General features: G+C 51.1%; 1 protein-coding gene across 1 annotated transcript in view; it reads left to right on the forward strand.

The window, feature by feature from the left end:
- LOC119389391 (cGMP-dependent protein kinase, isozyme 1) overlaps positions 1-21,603 on the forward strand; it is a gene marked incomplete in the record, with an annotated part of 765,645 nt that overhangs the window by 608,241 nt on the left and 135,801 nt on the right. The window contains 1 exon segment of the mRNA XM_049413534.1: positions 15,390-15,619. Coding sequence (XP_049269491.1) covers positions 15,390-15,619 — 230 coding nt within the window.

Raw genomic sequence — 21,603 nt, forward strand, 5'->3', positions numbered from 1 at the left:
ATCTCCCCATTGTGAAGGGCCTGCTCAAGGGTGCTAACGATTGTAGCGAGGCAGTCAGCTGTTGCGCGACAAGGTCGGAAGCCGCACTGTTCGGGCGCAAAGATACCGCGAGCCGCTGCGAGCCATTGAAGCCGGTGAAGGGCCATTCCCTGCATCGTTTTCCCAGCCACGGATGTCAGGGAGATGGGCCTATACGATCTGAGTTCACGGGACGGCTTGCCTCGCTTTAGAACTGGCACAACCACAGCAGAGCGTCACTGATCCGGAAGGCCTCCACCAGCGAAAACTCGATTGTATGCCTCTAACAAGAGAGGGCTCTGGGATGAGTCCAAGTTCCGCAGGAGCTTGTGTGTGATGCCATCCGCACCACGAGTGCTGTGTGTTCGCTTCCTTTCAATTACCCGCTGCAGCTCGGACAGGGTGAAGTCGCTCTTGCAAAGGGAGCGGATGGCAGCCGCAAGAGCAGGTGCGGGTGGCGGGAGGGGTGGAGCCGTGTGGTTCAGGGCGTGCGCAGGTGTCTGGGCAGCAGCAGGAGGGAGCTCGAAAGATGAGGCAATGAGCTCTGCGAGCTCCAACGCCGTGATTCCAGGCGCCACCGCGATGGCGAGAACGGGGAAGCGAGACATCTTCGGTTGAGCATAACGCTCATGATGTGCCAACCGCGGTGGCGCCTGCGCGGGTCACGGAGGGAGGAGCACACGCTCGTCCAGCTGCGGTCGCGCAATTGTTGAGCGTGGCGTCGGCACACGGCGTCCAGTCGGTTGTACTCTGTCCAGGTACCGGGGCCTGAAGAGCGCAGTGCCCGCCTCTGTGCACGCTGGCGCACTGCACGGAGGTTTAAGAGTTTAATGTCAGGGCAGGGCTTTTCAGCGGGCACCACACAGCGAGTGGTGGCACGCTCGGCACAGTCCGCGATACGCGCAAAGAAGTCCTCGCTGGACTCAACACTCGCGCACAGCTCGCGGAAGAGCGGCCACCGCACGACCTTGTACTCGCGCACGGCACCACGGCTGGGTTGGCACGGTAGGAGCGTGATCGGGAAGTGATCGGACCCGGCCGTGTCAGAGTGTCGCTTCCATTCGCAGGAGCAGCGTTCCGACACCAGGGCCAGGTCGATCACAGTGGCAGCGCTGTTTCGACGTATTAAAGTTGGCTCCCCAGTGTTTAGAACGAGGGACCAGCCCAGTGTATCGCTTCGGTGAGGTCCCGCCCGCGCACATCGGTGCTAGGGTCACCCCAGCCGACTTGGTGCGCGTTGAAGTCCCCGCACAGGATGTGGTCGCGCGAGAGTGCAGCTACAAGTGGTGGGACAAACGCGTAGGTGGCCGCAGCGACTGGGCGCATATAAACAATCACGACGGAGGTCTGAACGCCGTCTACACGAACTGCAGCGGCCACACATTCACATATTTCACTGGTGTAGTGTTCCGTGGGGATGAGAGCGTGAGGAAGCGTTGTTCGGATGTAGAGGGCTGCGCGCGGCTTCCCAGGTGGGTGCAGGGCGTCACCGCACGGGACACTGGTGCAATCAGGCCGCGCACACTGCGTGGGACTGCTGTAGCCGACTTAGCCGGGCAACGATACCTCCTGCGCGCGAACATTCGTTTCCTGGAAGGCCAAGACGTGGTAATCGCGCAGGGGAAGGATCGCCGCAAGCACGGCTTGTCGGCGGCGCAGTGAGTTGCAGTTCCACTGCAGTATGTGCGGCCTCGTTTCACGAAGACGGTTATTCGCCATCCTGGGTTAGTGAGGTTTGGGTGGCCAGCGCTGCAGTACAGAGCGGGCGAATGGGGCAATCGGAAGGCAGAAACTCCAGTGCTGCTGCGAGTGCTGCCACCAAGACTGAGACAGCAGAACTCTTCTTGTCGCTGGTCGCGGCTGCGGGGGAGCAGTGACACCGGTGGCGGCTGCGTAGGATAGTCCCTTAGTGACTGGGTGGTAGTTTCTCTGCTTTGCGGGGTTACCGGAAGCGTTGGTGCCCGATGCCCGCGCGAGAGCGAGGGCCTCACTACGCGAAATGGGCGTCGTAGACTCCTTGCGCAGCTCAAGAAGGCGACGCTCTTCTTGTCAACGTGGGCAACGCGGTTCTCTGGCAAGGTGTTTCGCGCCACAGAGCAAACACATTGGCTGCTCAGCCGCGCAGTCAGCCGGGGGGTGGGGCCCTCCACATCGCACACAGCGTATGGTGGACGTGCACGTGACGTCTATGTGGTCGTAGCGGGCACAGCGGGCGCACTGAGTTGGGCGGGGCCGTAAGGGGCGAACAGTGCGGCGCTGTTTGTAGAGTTCGATGTCGGCGGGGGGTTTGGACCCGCTGGACGTAAAAAGAATGTTCCGGCCAGTACGGGAGCACTCTATGATCGGGTACTGCGACGTAACATTCGAAATGAAGTCTTCACTGCCTATGGAGGGGTCCACGTTGTATACAACACCACTGCAGGTATTGGTGGTCGCCTTCTTTGCTCGCACTGGAATGCCGCAGATGTCGGCAATGGCGAGGAGGGTGGCGAGAGGTGTGCCCGGAGCAACGTCAGCCACGACCACATTGCGCCGAAAGTTAACTCGCACACGCACAACTCCACCAATGGGGGCAAGAGAGGCAGAGATGGCTTCCTGCGTGACAGTCCGGAAGGATGCCTTCCTCTCAGTATGGCGAAAGAGGACTGCGTCTACAGTGTGAGAGTAGGTGTCTATGTTTTGGGCAGGGTTTGGGGCCGGTTTGTCAACACGCGTTGGTTTGGGCCGCGGGATTGAGACGAGCGGTGCGCATAGCGCTGTTCCTCTTGGGGCTCCTGTAGATGGAGGGAGGGGAAGGGGTCCTCGGCTGGTAGCCGGCCCAATACACAACTTGGCCGAGGGGACGCTTGGGAAGCACGCCTGCGGAGGCACCCTTTTTGACAGGCGTCAGGAGAGATCCTGCTGGGTGGGGAGGGCGACAGAGGCGTGATTGCTGCACTGCTCCTTTGTCCCTCCATCGACGACAGTCGTGGTCGGAGGGGGAGGAGGAGGGGTCACGCTCTTGGCTGTGCCAGGAGTGGGGGCTGCGGCTGTTCCTGGTAACCCAGTGACGTCACAGGCCTCAGAGGAAGGGACAGGCGGGGAAACTGTTGCGCTGCTCGCCGCTGTGGAGACGGCGGGAGAGGAGGAAGGTGGCGTGTCAAGGCTCGAGGTGAATGAGGTGTTTCCGTCCGAAGTTGTGGTGGGCGAGGGCGATGACCCTTCGTACGCTTGTCTCAGGAATGCTGCCAGTACTGAGAAGGGGTGCTAAGTGGGGGCTATTCTCTTCTGGGTCTGCAGGTGCAAGGTCGCTTTTTGAGAACTGCTCGAGGAAAAATATGGCGGACTTGTGAGTCAGGCAGAGGCAAAATGGCCGTGGCTGTATTCTCTACAGGTTTCGCTCCGGCTCCAAGCGATAAGAAGATACTGGGGCTGGTTGGTAAAGCCGGACAAGAGTTCGCGGGGCCCGGTGTTGTCACCGCACCACGGGTGCGCTTGCGTGGTTGCGCAGGGCTCTTTCTTGCTCGACGCGGGCGTCTCCGAGGTGAACGCTGTTTTTTCCCCTCTTCACCACTGATGAGGTTCCTCGCTTCTCTCAGGAGGAGCTCAAACGCTCGAGACCGCTTCGAGCTGGCGCTCAAACTTGGCCCCAAGGGTAGTTCAGCTGTGGTGATGTCGTCCATCAAGCGATGCGGTGAGGGAAACGAGGAAGGAAGGAGATTGTAGAGTGAGGAAACATTGTTGTGAGGAGAGAGGAATAAAGAAAATAAATAGGTGAGGGGAAGATGCGATTAAATTAGTTCACCCCTTGCGGAGCCCCGAGGGGGGCTGCACTCGAAAGTGCGTACAGAAGGGATGAAAATAAACTAAAGGCAGATGATGCCGTACTGGATAGTGGTCTGGAGAAAAAAAAAGCCTCGTGGGAGATCTAAGGAAGGAGCGTCCGTCCCGGTGAGTCAGTCGCCAGCGAGCTGGCGAGAGGAGTGGAGAGAGCGAGTGGAGAGAGTAACGCGCAGCTGTTGGAGAGAGAGAAAGAGGAGAGTCGCGCGTGCGTAGTGTAAGTGCGGACTACAACGCTGCGTTTGGATGACCAGGCCGCGTTACATACTCCCGAGCAAGAGATACTTCGCATCTAAAAAGTGCTGCGAAAGAGGTCCTAGGTTCTGAGTGTGGACTCCCGATTCTCGTACCAGGTCTTACGGCGTCTTCCAGGAAAAAGTACACGTGAGGCAGCTTGACCTCGGAGTTTCAGTTGTTAAATGTCGAGACCCTTTCAAACGTCTCCAGCCAGGTTTCGGGGTCTTCACATGGTGAACCATGGAATGTCGGCGGCTCCCTGGGCGGCTGCATCACTATCGCTGCAGGCGACACTGCGGCGTTCATCGTGCTTGTTTTCGTCGCCGTGGCTTTTGGTTTGTCCGGAATGGTTGTGGGGGTAGTCCTTTCATTCTGCGGCTGGCTTCACTGTCGCTGATGGTGTCAGTGTCTTCTTCGCCACGTGGGCTGGGTACGCGGATTGACGGGGGCGTCCGGAACATGAAAGAGCAGCAGCTCCACCACATGTCTTGGGGTCGTGACGCCTACGAAGACGGCAGTCGGCGTGTCCAAGATGAAACTCTTTATTTGGTCGAACTTGTGGAAGCAAAGTCAAACTGTAAGGAAGGAATACGCGCTGTATAATGATAGCGGCGAACAGAGCGTCGGCCGTCGATATTCTGCTCTGCAATAAGGCGTGTCGGCATTTGTACATGCGGCATCGAACATTCCAGCCTTACTGCTGGCGGACGCGTTAGTTATTGAATGAATTCTACCGTTCGCGTTTGGGCGCTCAAGCCTATAAGATTCTGAAATAAGATGCAAGGTTCCCAGGCATTCGGGCGTGGTTTGCGCAAGACAGTGATTATACGTGTAACGGACCAGTTGCATAAACATAGCAAAAGGAGCGCGCGTGGCAAAATGAGCCGGAGAGCATCCGCACCTTGACTTTCGTTGCGGCCTGGTTTAGGTCTCCACCGAGAAGCGAAGGCAGGCGAGCGATTGGGAAAGCGATACGAACATGGCCCGATTACGGTATCGCGTTTTACTCTTGTTGCCGCCGCCTTCGAAAGAGACGGCCGCGCGGTGTAGTCGCACCATCTGTTGTAGACGTTGGCATGGTGCGCCGCGGTTTTCCCGCTGTTTCCGAGAGATGGCGTGGCCACGCCGCGCAGGTTTTTCTTTTCAAACACGAAGTTGGTGCATCGCTATTCACCCGTAACAAAGGGCACACACATCTGTGTACGCGTTTACTTACACACACGTAGCGGTTTCATCGATACTCCGAAAAACATATCACGCGCGTAGACTCTTGCTCACGCGACCGAGCTGTTGGCACGCTTGTAATGGATTCTGTGCATTCGCTATGACTTTTACTGCAGTGACTGAAAGTGTGAGTGTTTCTGTGTGCGTGTGCGCAGTCAGTGCGCAGTCAGTGAACACAATAGTCGCTCGTGCTTTGGACACACAAAACATTCCCATAACAGTGCTGTTGAAGATGGCGGGAACCTTTGCCTTTAGTATAGGTATGTCGGTTATGTGTGTGCGTGCGTGTACATGCGCGCGCGCGCGCGTGTGTGTGTGTGCGTGCGTGCGTGCGTGCGCGCATGTCTGCGGATGTCGCTATATCGTTCAACTCTCAAGGCGAAGCTTAAGGGTTCCCCAATTTTTTGTAGCTAGCACGTGCCTGTCACTGTGATTGCATATTTTCTTTTTTTTTTCCGTGTCTCGTTTGGAGGAGGCGCCATGCCACCGCCTTCCACTCACTATTCAAGCCCAGTGACGTAAGATCGTTATAATCAAGAACAATATCCTGCCAAATGTAAATTTTGCAAAGAAAGGGCGGACCTAGATCATATTATTTGGGCCTGCCCACGGGCGCCCCGACAGGGCCGCAAAATTCAGAATGGGAGGCAGTGGGAAACCTTGCACGGCCCCTAATGACCAATTCATGATGGTCTCCCAGGCCAAGCGTGCCGCCAGAGCCCAAGGGCTCGCGGCCGCCATCTAGGTGGAGATAGCCCCCCACAAATCTGCCGGTAACCAAAACAAAAGTTATTTATCTCACTTTCAGTGTTTCGTGTGACGCACGTCTGCAAATAAATAATTTCTTTGCGTTGAAATTAGGGAAAAGTGCAATGCACATTTCGATGGCGTGCACATGCGTGTTTCCTGCTCGAAGAGTGGTAAAACTAACTTTTCAAAAAATAAATTATAGTACGAGTGCCCCATCCAACAAAATAAGATTACCAATTACGGCACAAGAGTCCGATTATAACGAAAGGACGGGAATCGTTCCCGAGGGGCTCGTTTCTTTGCTATGCACAACACATTGAAGACGTTAAGGCAACAAGCCGAGGAAAGCACAGCGGACATTATTTGTAGTTCTTACTGCTTGTAGTTTCCATTAGTTTGGGCATTATTCGTGATTTGTGTGGGGAGCCAATGCTTCCATAAAATACAGTGCACATAAGATGACTGTATTTATGGGTATGATGGCTGTAGCTATTTTACCCTCCTCTATGATGTTTCACTTTAAATTCTTGATTGATTTCGATGAATGTTGCTATGTTTATGTACGTTGGTGTGCTGATTTCAAATACGCAGTTCTTTCCAGTACAGTATGTAGTTTTTAATATATCAACCATTTTATGTGCCCCTTAAGAGCATGTATTTTTTTCAAACCAACGAAGTTACAAAACAAAGCGGCAAAAACTAGGAATGTGAACTGTACGTAGTAAAACAAGAGTGCATGTTCTGAACCCACTTCAAGAACATCCACGAGTGAAATCCCGTCTACTAAATGTGCATTATGCCGCAAAGTCTGCTCAAACGGGCTTAGAACATCCATTCTTGTTTTATATCATTCCAGATTATTTTTGATATGCTGATTTACTTGTGACTCTTTGAATTAAAAAAATTGTGGTTCCGAAATACACATAAAATCCTTGATATTAAAAAAAATACATATTATACCCATTTAGCACATAAATATACATACACACAGCAAGATTCATCAAACTTGTTTTAGAATTTTTTTCTCATTTCAAAGAGCAGACTCCTTCCGCTGCTGCGAATAATCATGCAAATATATCGTTCGCTGTTTCCTACCTGTCAATGGGCGCGTTTATTTCATCGTCTCGGAAAACCTGCAAAAGTGAAATGCGCTGGGACAACACATCTTTAAACGCTAAAGAGAATTGAAATGGAAATTTACAAAATACAGATGTCCCGGCGAATTTACCAGCGCAAAGATTTGGAAAGTGCTTCCTGGAGTGCTTTATCTGAGCGCACTTACGCGAGCAGCCCTACGCAACATGTTCGAAGGTCAAGACTACCGTCTCGAACCTGGTTCGCCAACTGGAGTGAAATGACAGTCGCGCAATCAGACCCGTTGAATCAAAATTGAACCCGTATATTTTATTTTTTGTTTTTTCTTGTTGGACACCCGAATTCCAGTAGTGTTTCCTCTTTTTTATTGCCTCAGTCATTAAATTGGACAAGTGCTGTGTTGGTCGCATGTGCTGCTGGAAATAGTGAAATCATTTTCGTGTATATGTGTCCATGCTGCGAGAATATATTGGGATTTTGAGATGCTCGTTCAATTACATTTGATGCTTAGACTACTGTGTAGCAGGGCAACGCCACGGCTCCCAAGAACGCCAGATCACTGCCATTATGGATAAAGATACGATAGTCATTTTAGCGTGATTCACATTAATGTACGTCATTTCACTCTTGATTGAATTAGTGTGCATTAATTCACACCTAAGTGAATTGAACCACTTTGATCACAGTTAATTCGCTCTGTTCCATTTAGTGCACCATTGATTCACTCTATTCACTTGATTAACTTCATTGTACGTGGATTCACACATAAGCAACTTCATTAATTCTTGATTCGCACTTAAGCCACTCGGTTCCCTCTTGATTCCCACCTATGTCGCTTTATTCACTCTTCATTCGTACTACCTTCACTTCATTCTTTTTTTATGCGCTTGATTCAGTCCTAAGTCCATTGATTCACTTTTATACACATTTCAGTGACTTCAATCTTTATTGAAGCGCAATTATTTCACGTCATTCTCTCTGTAGTCCCCTGATTCACTTTATTGTACGTTGATCCACGCTTAGGTATGTTCATTCAGTCTTGATTACCTCCAAAGCCAGTAGACTCATTCGTCATTCATGATTAGGTCATTTTATTCATCCTTGATTCACACATACATCACTTGATGCGCTCTTGATGCACTTGGTTCACTTTATTGTACTTTTATTCACGTTTAAGCCACTTGATTCGTTTTTGATTCGCACACAGATCATCTGATTCAGTTTGCTTCAGTCTTCATTCCCACCTTATTGGCACGATTCATCATTGAATCACAATTGTCATTTAATTAATTCTGCATCCACACTCAAATAACTTTATTGACTCTTTATTAACACTTAACTCAGTCGATTCACTCTTGATTCACAATGAAGTGATTTGATTAACTGTTGTTTCACTTTCTATTTATTGTACATTGATTCATTTTTTTCATTTACTTTTATGAATGTTGATTCACACTTAAGTGACTTGACTTACGTTTTTATCACACGTAGTAACTTTATTGTTCTTGATTCCCCCTTAATTGATTCATTCTCGATTCACACTGAATTCAGTTGAATCAGTCGTAACTCACTCTTAAAGGCGATTATTTATCTTGATTCCCCTTAATCTACGTTGTGGGAATCGAGTGCGCCCTTCCCTTTGGCGCCTCGTTTCCCAGCTAGCGCATGAACTGGCCCCACGCGGCTCAAGTGCCGTGAACCGCCGTTAATCGGCGACATGGCTACCGTGGCTACGCCGCCTGGCCTTTTTGCCTGGTGCTAAACATGCGTCGGTCTTCCCCGCATGACGCCACGTGTCTGGACAATGCTCGCCGCGCACCACGCTAGCCTACGTCACTGCGCTTCGCCTGTCCTCACTGGCCGCCAGTGACAACGCCCTCTCCCATTAGCTGGCTTTTTTTCTGGAGCTGGCTTGCCGCGTCAGATGCTCCGAGGCCTGCACGAGAGATGACGCGCTCCTCTGGCAGGCGGCTTCTAGTTCATGCGCTCGATTGCTGCCCGTTGTGTTATAGTCGTAACGCCGCTGGCAAGCGTACTCTACCGGTCTTGCGGAGTTTCCCTATGTGGCCTGCAAGCCTGTGATCGCCGCACTCAGCTGCATATTGTAATAATAAACCCGTGTTTTTTGACAATATGCCTCTAGTGCCTTCCCTGCGCCGTGTCGGAGTGTCGACGAACCCGGCCGTAACGTCATTGTTCGCTGCGGCAGTGGAGAACATCACGTCCCTTCCCGGTTGCCTCGGATGGTAAGCTTCGTGCAAAGCCCAACTCCACATAACTGGCTCCCAACGTGGGGCCCGAACCCACGACTCTGAGATTAAGAGACTCATGTCCTACGGACTGAGCTAGCCGGGTGGAAACGGACAGCTGGTATTGCTGTCGCTGTCGAGTGCCGTACGCAGACTGGTATCGCTGCGGGCACGTCGGACTCGTATCTGCTTGATGCTGATGGCGTTCTCCTGCGCTATGTCCCATCTGAAGAAGCTCCCCAGGAGTCTTTCAAGGTGGCGATACTATAAGGTGGTGTTACTATATAAGGAAAGCCACCTTCTGCTATTTCCACGATTCGTGGTTGGCCAGACATGCGAGTGGCCTTAAGACTTTTCAAAAGTTGTGCCACCCTGCTACCTGGCCCTGGCATGAAGCATGATGCCCTTCACTACGGCCGCTCATGCCGTGTGTGCCAATGCGTGAAGCCTCGTGGGGGCCAGCCTCCCAGGCTCATGCAGCCGATCGACAGACAGACAACAACGCTGGCAAGTCGCGGCCTGTGACATTATGGGACCTTTCTCACGAAGCCGGAGAGGCCATGTTTTTTTCCAGGCTGTCACAGATAACTTCGCGAAGTGGGTCGAGCTGTTTCCCATTCGGCAGTTAACGGAACGCGCAGTCTGGGACAACTTAACCTAGGTCTTTACCCGCTTTGGCTTTCCGGCGGAGTTGATCACGGACAATTCGCCCCATTTCACGGCCAAGGTGTTTGTGGATGCTCGTGCTGCCTTTGGCAGCAAGCATTGCAAAAGAACCACGTATAACCCACAGGCCATCCCGACCGAGCGGATAAACTAAAACCTCGAGCCCTTGCTGACAGCCTTTGCGCAGCAACACAGTGATTGGGATTCCTGCCTTAACGAGATAGGTTTCTCCTTGCGGTCCATGGTAAACCGTTCAACCAGGTACTCGCCCACTTTCCTCAACCTCTGGAGCGAGCTGCCTAACCCCATGGACCGCGTTCTGTGGGGCGGCAGTGGGGCGTGCGCCACGAAAGCCGGCGCCTCTGGCTACTCCGCGGAACTGTGCTCACGGATGGACGCAGCCCTCGATATGGCGCGCTCCAACCTGGCCAAAGCGCGAGCTGGACAGAAGGCTCAATACGACCGGTCGCATCGCGACGTGCACTACTGTGTCGGTGATCTCGCCCTCAAGTTGTGTCGGCGATCTCGCCCTCGGCCCCAAGTCACGCCACCGGTACAACCTGCGGAAACACACCTAAGCAACCTTTCTCCCACTAACAGGTAGCTGGACTTATGGAGAAAAATTTCACGATCACCCACTAAAGGGAGCCATGTGGGGCTGCGAAGGAGCGCATGGGGCAACCTAAAGTTCCGTTCATCACGGTCACCTTGCCCGATGTTAACGCGTCCTTGCATGTGGAGCATACGATGCATTCACTCTAGTTGCTGTTGCGGTTACTCGTCCCGAACTCCTGTGGCAGCAGGCCACGCGGGTTCATCGCGCGTCTGCAGAATCTCGTTTCCCGACGCCATCACGTGATTGCTGAGATAGTGTAAGGTGGAGAGCCACAGCGTCTCACCCAGCCCTTTACACAGGCCCGAACCCGCCAGCGCGTGCCAGCACACGTGGTTTTGTCTGCGGTACGCCAAGCTAGGACAGCATACGGCAGCCCGGGCCCCTAAACTGTTCTCCACGTATCATCATCAACGCGGTTGAAGAACAAGACGAAGAAGACTTCTCCTTAGTGCGAACGCGCGTTCAATATGTTACAGATCGCTATGGTAGGTTTTAGAAACCGGACGGTCGACAATGGAACTACGGACAACGTCCAGCGCAAAAGCTGCTTCACATCTAATAACCGCTAAGGGGCGGTGACACACGTATGGAATTGGTAGAAGGCCCTCTTGGCCGAAAATACCCTCAGATGTGTAGTCCAAGCTAGAACCTGCCAAACACCCCCTTTGCTGGGCAGCGCTGTCACGCAGCCACCTCTTTGGCGTTCTGCGGGGGGCATTCTCTATTAACTTTGGCAAGCTTCCTATGCCGGGGGCACTCCTGTCCACTCCTGCATCGCCTAGTCGTCTCCCTGCACCTGGCGCTACCGTGCCTCCAGCCTGTTGCTGAACCTGTGCCTGCCATTCCCTGGGTCTCGCAACTGTGGCCTGCTTACTGCCTTCTGCCCTGCAGCCACCTCCACCCGGCCTAACACAAATGGCGGTCTCGGCGGCTAGTCGGCCCACTCAAGCCTTGGGTCCGAGCATGGTCGCTCCAGCTCAAGTTTGTTGGCTGCCAGCTGTTCCGCCCTGCCTTTCCTGGCCAGCCCTCGTCCCAGCGACTTTCGACGGTTGGCTGCTGCGCGCAACTTGCAGCCGCGCCTCGTACGTTTCTGGCTGCCAACATCTCCAGACCGGCGCACTTCAAGCGGGCTGGCGGCCGCCCTGATGCAGTCTTGCCCCATTTCTCCTGGGCTGCTGACCTTTTCCCGGCAGCTGGCTCACCCTGGTGGTGGAACTTTTGGTGAGACGTTTGGTGTGACCTAAGGCGACAACGGACTCATATCAACGGGAGCGTCACCTTCACCTTTGTGCTGTGTGGCAAGTTGTTTGGTCCTGACCATCTGGAAGACGGCACCACCCTTTTGGACATTGCCCCGTTTGCCAGCCCCCTTGCGGCTGAGCTGACCTTGACACTTGGCTTCAGACAGCCTCTTTCACAGGCTGGCCTCGGTCTTTCGGATGGAGAAATGTGGGAATCGAGCGCGCCCTTCCCTGTGGCGCCTCCTTTCCCAGCTAGCGTGTGTGCTGGCCCCGCGCGGCTTGTGTGCCGGGAACCGCCGTTAATCGGCGACGCGGCTACCATGGCTGCGCCGCCGGGCCTTTTTGCCTGGTGCTAGTCAGCGTCAGTGTTCCCCGCACGGCGCCATGTGTCCGGACAATGGTCGCCTCACACCACGCAAGCCTGTATCACTGCGCATCGCCTGTCCTCATTGGACGCCAGTGACAACCCAACATCTCCCATGAACACGCTTCTGTCTGGCGCTGGCTTGCCGCGTCAGGTGCTGTCAGGCCTGCACGAGAGGTTGACGCGCTGAAATGGCAGGTGGTTCCTCGATCGTGCGCTCGACTGCTGCCCTTTGTTTGATATTCGTAGTGCCGCTGCCAAGAGTACTCTACCGGTCTTGCGGAGTTTCCCTATACGGCCTGCACGCCAGTGATTGTCGCACTGAGCTGCATATTGTGTTAATAAACCCGAGTTTGTTGGCAACCTGCCTCCATAGAGTTAATATACTGACTCTAGAGGAAAAGCTCCCCATAGGACCCATGCATTGAAACCTATAACCGCATACTGTTTGACATTTTGACCGCACAAAAAAGACGAGGACAGAGGGAGGTACGACGACACGGGCGGTAAACTTTCAACTCATTTTATTCAGTGAAAGACGTAGCAATATATAGCGAGTTTTGACAGCGCAGACACAGTTACGTCCGCTCATCAGTCTAGTGGGGCAGCCACCTGTCCAAGAAAGACATTTCCGATTGAAATAATCTGATAGAGGTGTCACTGACACAATCATCATTTTTCTTTCTAATAAAGTAAGCTTCTAATAGCTCTCGAGCTTTTTGATCTTGGCTTCTGCCCAGAATGATTGTGTCAGTGACACCTCTATCAGATTATTTCAATCGGAAATGTCTTTCTTGGACAGGTGGCTGCCCCACTAGACTGATGAGCGGACGTAACTGTGTCTGCGCATGTCAAAACTCGCTATATATTGCTACGTCTCTCACTGAATAAAATGAGTTGAAAGTTTACCGCCCGTGTCGTCGTACCTCCCTCTGTCCTCGTCTTTTTTGTGCGGTCAAAATGTCAAACAGTAAGCACCAACTAGGCCAAACGCAAGTTCTCCTATAACCGCATGGGTTCCGCCATGATGGAGCAAAACGAACGTTGCCAGACCCTGAGACGCTCGCTATATATGACGGTAGTAATCAGTTTTAATCTACCAACCTAAGCCAGCTACGCGCTGTTCAGAGAACATCATCAGCTGTGTTTTGATGCGTGAAGCCGTGGGCCAGTGTGGCGTTGTCCGTGCAGCTGGCCCGATTGATAACAGTTAACATTTCCACCAGTTTGTGAATAGTTTTTCCTACGCACGCCCTACCGATAATGCATAACGAACAAAGTTTCTCCGTTCGCTGGCACAAGGGTCACTCGACAGATTCGCAGCTCGAAGAAAGCGCGTAGGCCGTGGTCGCGCGGTGCTTCGACCGTGGCCGTGCTTCAGCACACAGTGCCATAAAGCAGAACAATGTCGACTGCAGCATTCAGCGGCACATGTGAGTGAGACGTCACCCGAAAGCTTCAATCAAAACTATAGATACACGGCACACGAAATTTTATCGCCATTAAAAAGACTAAAAAAAACTTCGGTTGCGCCTAGTTACATAACTTTCAGTGCCTGTCTCATCTGTTCTTTGCCGTCCGTCGTGGTTTGCATTGGAGTTTCCAGCTTGAAAGAAAAGGGCTGTCACTTGAACTCGAGTGGCACGTACGTGGCAACACAAAACGCACATAACGAGACACTATGACAACTACGAGATATACGACGTAAACGAGTGCCAGGGGCTTGAACCAGGGGCGGAAACCCGCGCAATCGGCCGCGAGCGCTCTCTCTAGTGTTGGTGTTGATATGGTGGCGCCATCTAGTAAACCAGCCTGCAAACGCTCCTTTCTGCGCACACTAAATTGCATAAACAGCCATCGCATTCTTTCTTACAAGTATTCAAAATAAACACAAAACAATATCCGCGCGTTTTTAATTGTTGAAATGCTTCTTTAAGATTGATATCTGATGGCAAGAATGACAACGTTCCAAGATGTCAGCGCTCTTGTGGTTAGCGGTCTCGCGGCCCAGCTTTTCCTCTAGAGTCAGTATATTAACTCTATGCCTGCCTCTAGTGCCCTTTCTGCGCCGTGTCGCAGTGTCGACGCACCCGGCCGTAGCGTCTTTGTTCGCTGCGGGAGTGGAGAATGTCGCGTCCTTTCCCAGTCGCCTCATACGGTAAGCTTCCTGCAACACCTATCTCCACAACGTTGATCCGCTCTTGTTTCACTTTTGTACACGTTTACCCATTCTCTATTAACTTTCAGTTGACTCTGTATTCCGTTTGAATTCAATTTAAATGTATAGCTGTTACGGTTTAGAATCATGATATGTATTTAACGTCACGAGACGTGTGGTTCCATTCGTGTTTACACCGGATGCCGGATTTTTTCACTCAGCAGACATATAAGGCTTAACGAAGAGTCAGTCTGAGCCAGCGGCCGCCGCGATGACTCGGTGGTTACGGTGCTCAGCTCTTCATCTGAAAGACGTGGGTTCGATCTCGGCCTTTTTGATTTCGATGTATACGGGAAACGCTAGAGGCCCGTGCTTTGCGCTAGGTTAATCGTCAGTGCAGGTTGAAGAACCCAGTGTGGTCGAAATTAACTATCATAGCCTGTGTCGCTTTGGGATGGTAAACGCCGTAAACAAACTCGGGCTGCGCCAGCGATTTAAACATTCGTTTCTAAACAGGCATCCCTTCAGATGCCTCAATTTAATAACGTCGAAGTCTGGGTCTCTTCGTACATGACGCTGAGGCAAAAACCAGTCACAAAGACGCCAGACAAGGAGTGGCACACACAACGACCAGTCGTTGTGTGTGTCACTTCTTCCCCTTCTCCGGCGCCTTTTTGACTAGTTTTTGCCTCAGCCTCAATTGAATGGTCGTAAATTGTTCATGCAGCAGCAAAATTGGCTCAGTGCCACAGTATTCTATTGGTACAACAGTAACCTCGTAATTGAAAAAGCGTCATAAGTACTTCACTTGTTTCTGTGCTTCCTGTCGTTCTTCACGCGCTTTCACAAACTTACCTGCACTTGCTAACTAGGCCATGTTTGCTGCCCTGGAAGCTACACTTGGGTGCGTATCGGCGGTGCATGACAGAACAGTCTTGTCACGTGATTGCAGGTGCAGTATGTACAGGACCGCAGCCGGACGTTCGCGCTCAAGTGCCTGACCAAGAAGCACATTGTGGAAACGCAGCAGCAGGAGCACGTGCTGAGCGAGAAGGCGCTCATGATGAGTTGCCGCCATCCGTTCATCTGCCGCATGTTCAAGACGTTTCGAGATGAGAAGTACGTCTACATGCTCATGGAGGCATGCCTCGGCGGGGAGGTCTGGTCGCTCCTCAGAGACAGGTGAGCCGCGAGTATGTCGTTAGGTGGGCTTGCAGCAGCTCTACATACATACATACATAATATTCCTAACGGTCTGTATTCAACCGCACCTCATTAATAGGGATAAGCAAAGGGAAATAGGGTGACACTCGTGCTCTTTCGCTTTGCCCCTTTAAAAGTGGTGGTGTGTTAACTGGGTAGTTGTTTTTGTTTTAAAACTAAGGAAAGCTTGTGAATTTGAAAAAAAGAAAGATTGGGCATCACTGTCGACGGCAATGCGATTGATAGTGAGACAGAGCGTACAGCCAGCCTCGAAATGCGTTGTGTATGGGCCATTTACTTCAACACCTTTGTTCTCGCAGTTGCCTCTAGGCACTAGGCGCCATCCATTGGCGCTACGAAATGTCTGCTCTTTGTCTCGGCGATGTGTGACCGGCGGGAGCGGTGAGGTTAAAGTGTATTAACTGCGCGGAGCCGCCGTGGAGAGGGCGAGTTTCGGGTGCTAGCCTTAGATGGCGCAAATAATAAGGACCGTCTAGAGTTACATCTGCATGTATACAGTAGAGCCCTTTTAAATTGCGTGAATGGTATTTTAGAATAACAGAGAGCTGAGCTAGTTGGTAAGCATTCATTCTAAAAAGACAGGGCGTGCAAACACGGACACAAGAAAGAAGTCAGGACACCACAAACGCCGACTAACAACTGAAGAGACGCACAACGGCTGAAAAGAAAGAAGGCACGAAAACTTATCTGCGCATGCCCATACAACAGGCGAACCTATTAATCCGGCACGCGTGGCGGTCTACGTGGAAGATAACTGTTAAGGCATTTGATTTCATCTTTATGCAAGTTAATAGACGGTTGGCTCACGCATGTGCTACCACTATTCTCGATATGCCGTGCTTCAATCATCAGGCGCGTTTCTTCATTTCTATGCCGGTACAACACTGCGCATTCATTGAATTTTGGCGTGCACTTAGAATCTCGACAATGTAACGATAGATTAGAAGGTGAGCCTCCTGTTAGCTTTCTCTTATGTTCCAACAATCTCTGGTTGATGCATCGGCCCGTCTGTCCTACGTAGAAGCGGCCGCAGCTGAAAGGGAGTTATACACTAATAGACGTTTTAGGTATGCCACGTACAATCACTAGACTTGTTCCTAAAGAAGAGCGTTCCCACTGCATTTCAGACTGCGTTGCTAGCACCAAGGGTTCTAATATGCTTCTCATGTGTTCTGATCCTATCCGGCTTTTGGTTAATTACTGTGTCGTGAAGAAACTCAGGCCAGTAATTTCAGATGAGGAAGGATATTTTGTAATTATGCCCGAGATTGTTCTCAGAAAAAGCATTAACAGCCATAGAAAAGAGTTTTAGGGCGGTAAAACTTAAGCCATCGGTAGTTTGGCAACGTGCTGTCGGCCTTTTGTTAAGACATAATCTTGAGAGCTTGTAATGTCAAGAAGGCTAGATCACTTACTTTAGAATTGTTTTTTCAGCCAAAACACATAAGAACGAGATTCCGTTTCGAGCAATCGTTTCAGAGCAAGGCACATGGCAAGTCGCTGTATCTAGTTATTTGAAGAACTGCTTAACATCTTTGCGTTTTTCAGACCCTTTTCTTATGCGTACTTCTCAGGCGCTAGTTCAGTTCCTCTCAGAGGAGAACCCCGGCTGTTGTAAGGCTTTTAGTATGGATATTGAAGACCTGTATTATTCTTTGCCGCATGAGGACTTGTTAAAATGTGTTAATGAATGCATCAACCAACAAGCGTACCAGACGGTTTTCACCGATAAATGTGGTGTTTCTACCGGGTCATTTCTAGAAATCATTTCCATGTATTTAAAGTCGACGCTGGTAGGTTTGAAGGAAGGCGTTTATGTGCAGAAATCAGGTATATGTATTGGTTCTAAAGTTGCTGCGGTTCTTAGTGATTTATACCTTAGCAACATTGACACTCTTTTGGAAGGCGCCTTAGGTAATTCGGTTATTAAGGTTTTTCGTTATGTGGACGATTACTTGATTTTTTGTAGTGGTGAGGACATTGAAAAGGTGGTAACTTCCGTGAGCGAAAAATTTGAATTAAATGGAGGAGGGCTGAGCTTTACTAAAGAGGTGCCTCAGAATAATAGAATGCAATTTCTAGACATTTTCTTAACGTTCCAGAAGAACCACGTGTGCTGGCAGTATTCTCCTAGATCTTCGAAACCGCTGTTAAATTTTTCGTCGAAGCACTCGAAAGTTGTAAAAAACGGCATCGCCATGTATAGCCTTAAGTCAGCCCTCACCAAGTCGTGTGAGCACAAAATGAGTGATAGCTTTAACGCACAGGTTACACGTCTTCTAGATGTAGGGTATCCTCGTGATGCAGTGGCCACGGTCGCTGAACGTTTAAAGAAGTCTATTGTGTTAAGTCCGAGCATGGTTGCAGAAAGCGATAGGAAGAAACGTTTCGTAGCCATACCGTACATTTATCGCATATCTCACAGGCTAAAGAAAGTAGGCACTAGATACGGCGTTAATGTTGTTTTCACGGCTGCCAATAAGCTAGGTAAGATTTGTGCCGCTGTGCAGAGGAAGAATGAGCGAGTAAAAGACAAGAAGCGGACCGATATTTGTTTCGTAAAACACACGAAGAAATTCACTGATTGCCGTACGAGTGTGGTGTATAAGGTCTCTTTCAGCTGCGGCCGCTTCTACGTTGGACAGACGGGCCGATGCATCAACCAGAGATTGTTGGAACATAAGTGATCACTAACAGGAGGCTCACCTTCTAACATATCTTTACATTGTCGAGATTGTAAGTGCACGCCAAAATTCAATGAATGCGGAGTGTTGTACCAGCATAGAAATGAAGAAACGCGCCTGATGATTGAAGCATGTCATATCGAGAATAGTGGTAGCGCATGCGTGAGCCAACCGTCGATTAACTTGCATTAACTTGCCTTAACAGTTATCTTCCACGTAGACTGCCACGCATGCCGGATCGATAGGTTCGCCTGTTGCATGGGCATGCGCAGAGAAGTTTTCGTGCCTTCTTTCTTTTCAGCCGTTGTGCGTCTCTTCAGTTGTTAGTCGGCGTTTGTGGTGTCCTGACATCTTTCTTGTGTCCGTGTTTGCACGCCCTGTCTTTTTAGCGGGAATGGTACATGGAAGAAATCCACTTAGCGTTTTTCTGCAGCAATCTGCTGGGCTTGAAGCTCTATAATGCACAAAAGAATGTTTATTCTGACGTCAGAATTGCGACGTAGTTGGGACGGTGAACACTAAGGTTTTATGTGCCGAAACCAGGATGGGATTATGAGGCACGCCGTAATAGGCGACTGCGGATTGATTTCGAGTTTCGGTAACATGCACCTAACTAAATCCGAACACACGCGTGCCCCCATTGAAATGCGGTCGCCCTGGCGGGATATCGAAACCGTGAGCTTAGCAGCGCGAGACGTTACATGCTACGCTACCACGATGTGTTGCCGGTTAAGACTGGAGGCTTTAGTAAACGAAATATGCTCCTACCTAGACGAACGGCAAAGGACAGGGATATAGGCGAGCACAGTCGTTCACTGTCCACTGATCCGGCCTGGGCGTGACACGCATCGACTTGTGCCGTCGTGCGTTCCCGCGTTATTTCAGGAGCTTTCAAAAATTTTACGATGTACGCGGCTGTTCATGTCGCGCATGTAATCGCTGAGAAACCCTGGTAACCTTCAAGAAGTTTCCCATACATGAATGTGCATGTTCCGCTGAGTGACAAGATTTTAACATTTGTCAGCCAGTAAAAAAATGGTTTACTGAAAAGGCAATAAACGAGTGTACACGCAACTATACAAGGGTGCAGGTCTTGTGAGGTGATGCCATTGCTGTTTCCCGAGCGAAAAGACAGTGGTCATCGGATGTGTGCATTCATAGAGAAGATCTGAAAAGAGATTTAGAGCTCGGAAGTACGGCTACGGGTGGAAGGCACACCACAGTGACAGGTTCTGATGAGCTTGGGAGTCGGACTATCTTTCTCGAAAAATTTTTAGAACAGATTGCGTTCACAACTTTACAGCATCAAACCTCTGCAGGATGACGAAGAGCAGCAGTGAGCAATCTGTCGCAAGTACATTTCCTGCTCCATTGAAGAAAAGTGCAGCATATTTTCCCGTCTGCTACAAAGAACATTTAGCGCTCGTTCACAGCTGCGACTAGCCGCGGTCGCGCGGCAAAGTTAGTCACAAAGCGACTGGATGGCCACTTTGTTGGCAAAGCGACTACTTTGGCGCAGTCGCTGGCTGCTCGATTTTTCAGTCGCGTGACTGCAATCACACAATTCTGAACAAATCGCATGCGCATGAACAGGAGGTGTGCTTATTTTACGGGGCAGTGGGAGCCATATGTAAGCAGACTTGAGTTCTGCGTGGTTACAAGGACAATTCTCACGCAGGTGCGAACAGCGGTCGCTTCGAGTTGCGTTTTGGTCGCCAATGGTCGCGCGACCAGCGCTAGTAACAGGTGCGAATGAGCCTTTAGGAAACCGACAAAGATTAACTTGTGCCATCAACGGGTGTGTCTGGTGGTAACTCAACGAAGCGCAACAACTTGGAACCCTTCATGCACGTGGAAAAAAGAAACCGGTTGTTCCGGCTCGCCTGTTGCCGAATATTCTCTGCTTTTCGGGCTTTCTGTGCGACATTCAGTATAGCCTTTCTCCCGTCATCATTGTAAGTCGCATTCATTGGTTCATACTCAGAACTATGAAAAAGTCATCGCCTCTTTTTTGCTTTTTGCTGGAGCTAAAACTAGCGACAAAGCTTTTTCATTGGCTGTTGCAAGCCTCTTGGCGTTTTTTTTTCGCTCCAAATATTGTACTGTAGCGAAGCCTTGGAACTCGGTAATTGGTCGTCCGTCTCCAGCGCCTTCTAGTGGGTCGTCCTCTTCGGCTACTTTCTGAAAGAACGTCGCTCGGGCTGGGAGTCCGCGCTCCATCTTGACTGTCACCATTGCGCATTGTCACTGACAGCCGTCGAGTAAACACAGTTACAAATTGCTGGAGGTGCTTTGCCCTCAAAACAACTTCGGTCCCCATGCGATGCCTCTGGAGCTTCGATCCTGTACCCTGCCATCTACCATGCCTCAAGAGACCGCCCAGCAAACGCGTCCTCCCACACCAACATGTCCCGGTGTCCCTCGTGTCTCTGACCACCTGTCTTCACTGGCACGGATCGCATCGACGTGGAGGACTCGCTCGCGATTGACGAGCGCGTGAGCGTCGCCAATAAGTGGGACGGGATAGGAAAACTGAGCAAGTTGGTCTCCTACCTCGCGGGTGTTGCAAGCATGTGGTACAAGAACCACGCATCAGATTTTCCTAAACGGTCTCATTTTAAGACCGCCATTGTCGACGTGTTTGACCGCCCTGTCGTTCGTAAGCTGCAAGCTAACCAGCCTCTACGTGAACGAGCTCAGCAGACCGGTGAGTCTTTCACAAGCTACGTCTAAGACATCCTCGACTTGTTCAAGAACGCCAATGCGACCATGTCGAAGTCTGAGAAGATCAGGAATGTTATGAAAGGCATCGACGACGATGTCTTCACCATGCTGCTCGCCAAAACCCTCGCACTGTAGCAGAGGTAGTCGCGCTGTGCCAAAGCTACGAGGAGCTGCACGGACAGTGGTTGATGCCCCTCCACCCTCCATCACGGGACGGAGATCCCGCTGGCTTGTCGGCCATTCTGACCACTCTGCCTTGCTCGCCGAAATCGTAATTTGTGCGCGAGGAAAGTGCCCGCCAGGTCTCTCTGCTGGCTTTTGCTCACCCGCAGCGTGTTGAACACCCGTCAAACACACTTCTGCCTCCCCTCCGCCGAGCGATGGAGCAGGAAATCGCGAAGGTCATGCCTAAACACCACCAGCCACCCTCCGGTGCCTACGTCACTCAGTTATGCGTAATTTGTAACCAGGCCGCCCCAAGCGACTGCAGTGACTGCCGCACATAGTTACGCCGAAGCCGTCGCCCGACTTCAG

Source organism: Rhipicephalus sanguineus, chromosome 1 (assembly GCF_013339695.2).
Source record: "Rhipicephalus sanguineus isolate Rsan-2018 chromosome 1, BIME_Rsan_1.4, whole genome shotgun sequence".
In the NCBI taxonomy this organism is placed as follows: Eukaryota; Metazoa; Arthropoda; class Arachnida; order Ixodida; family Ixodidae; genus Rhipicephalus; species Rhipicephalus sanguineus.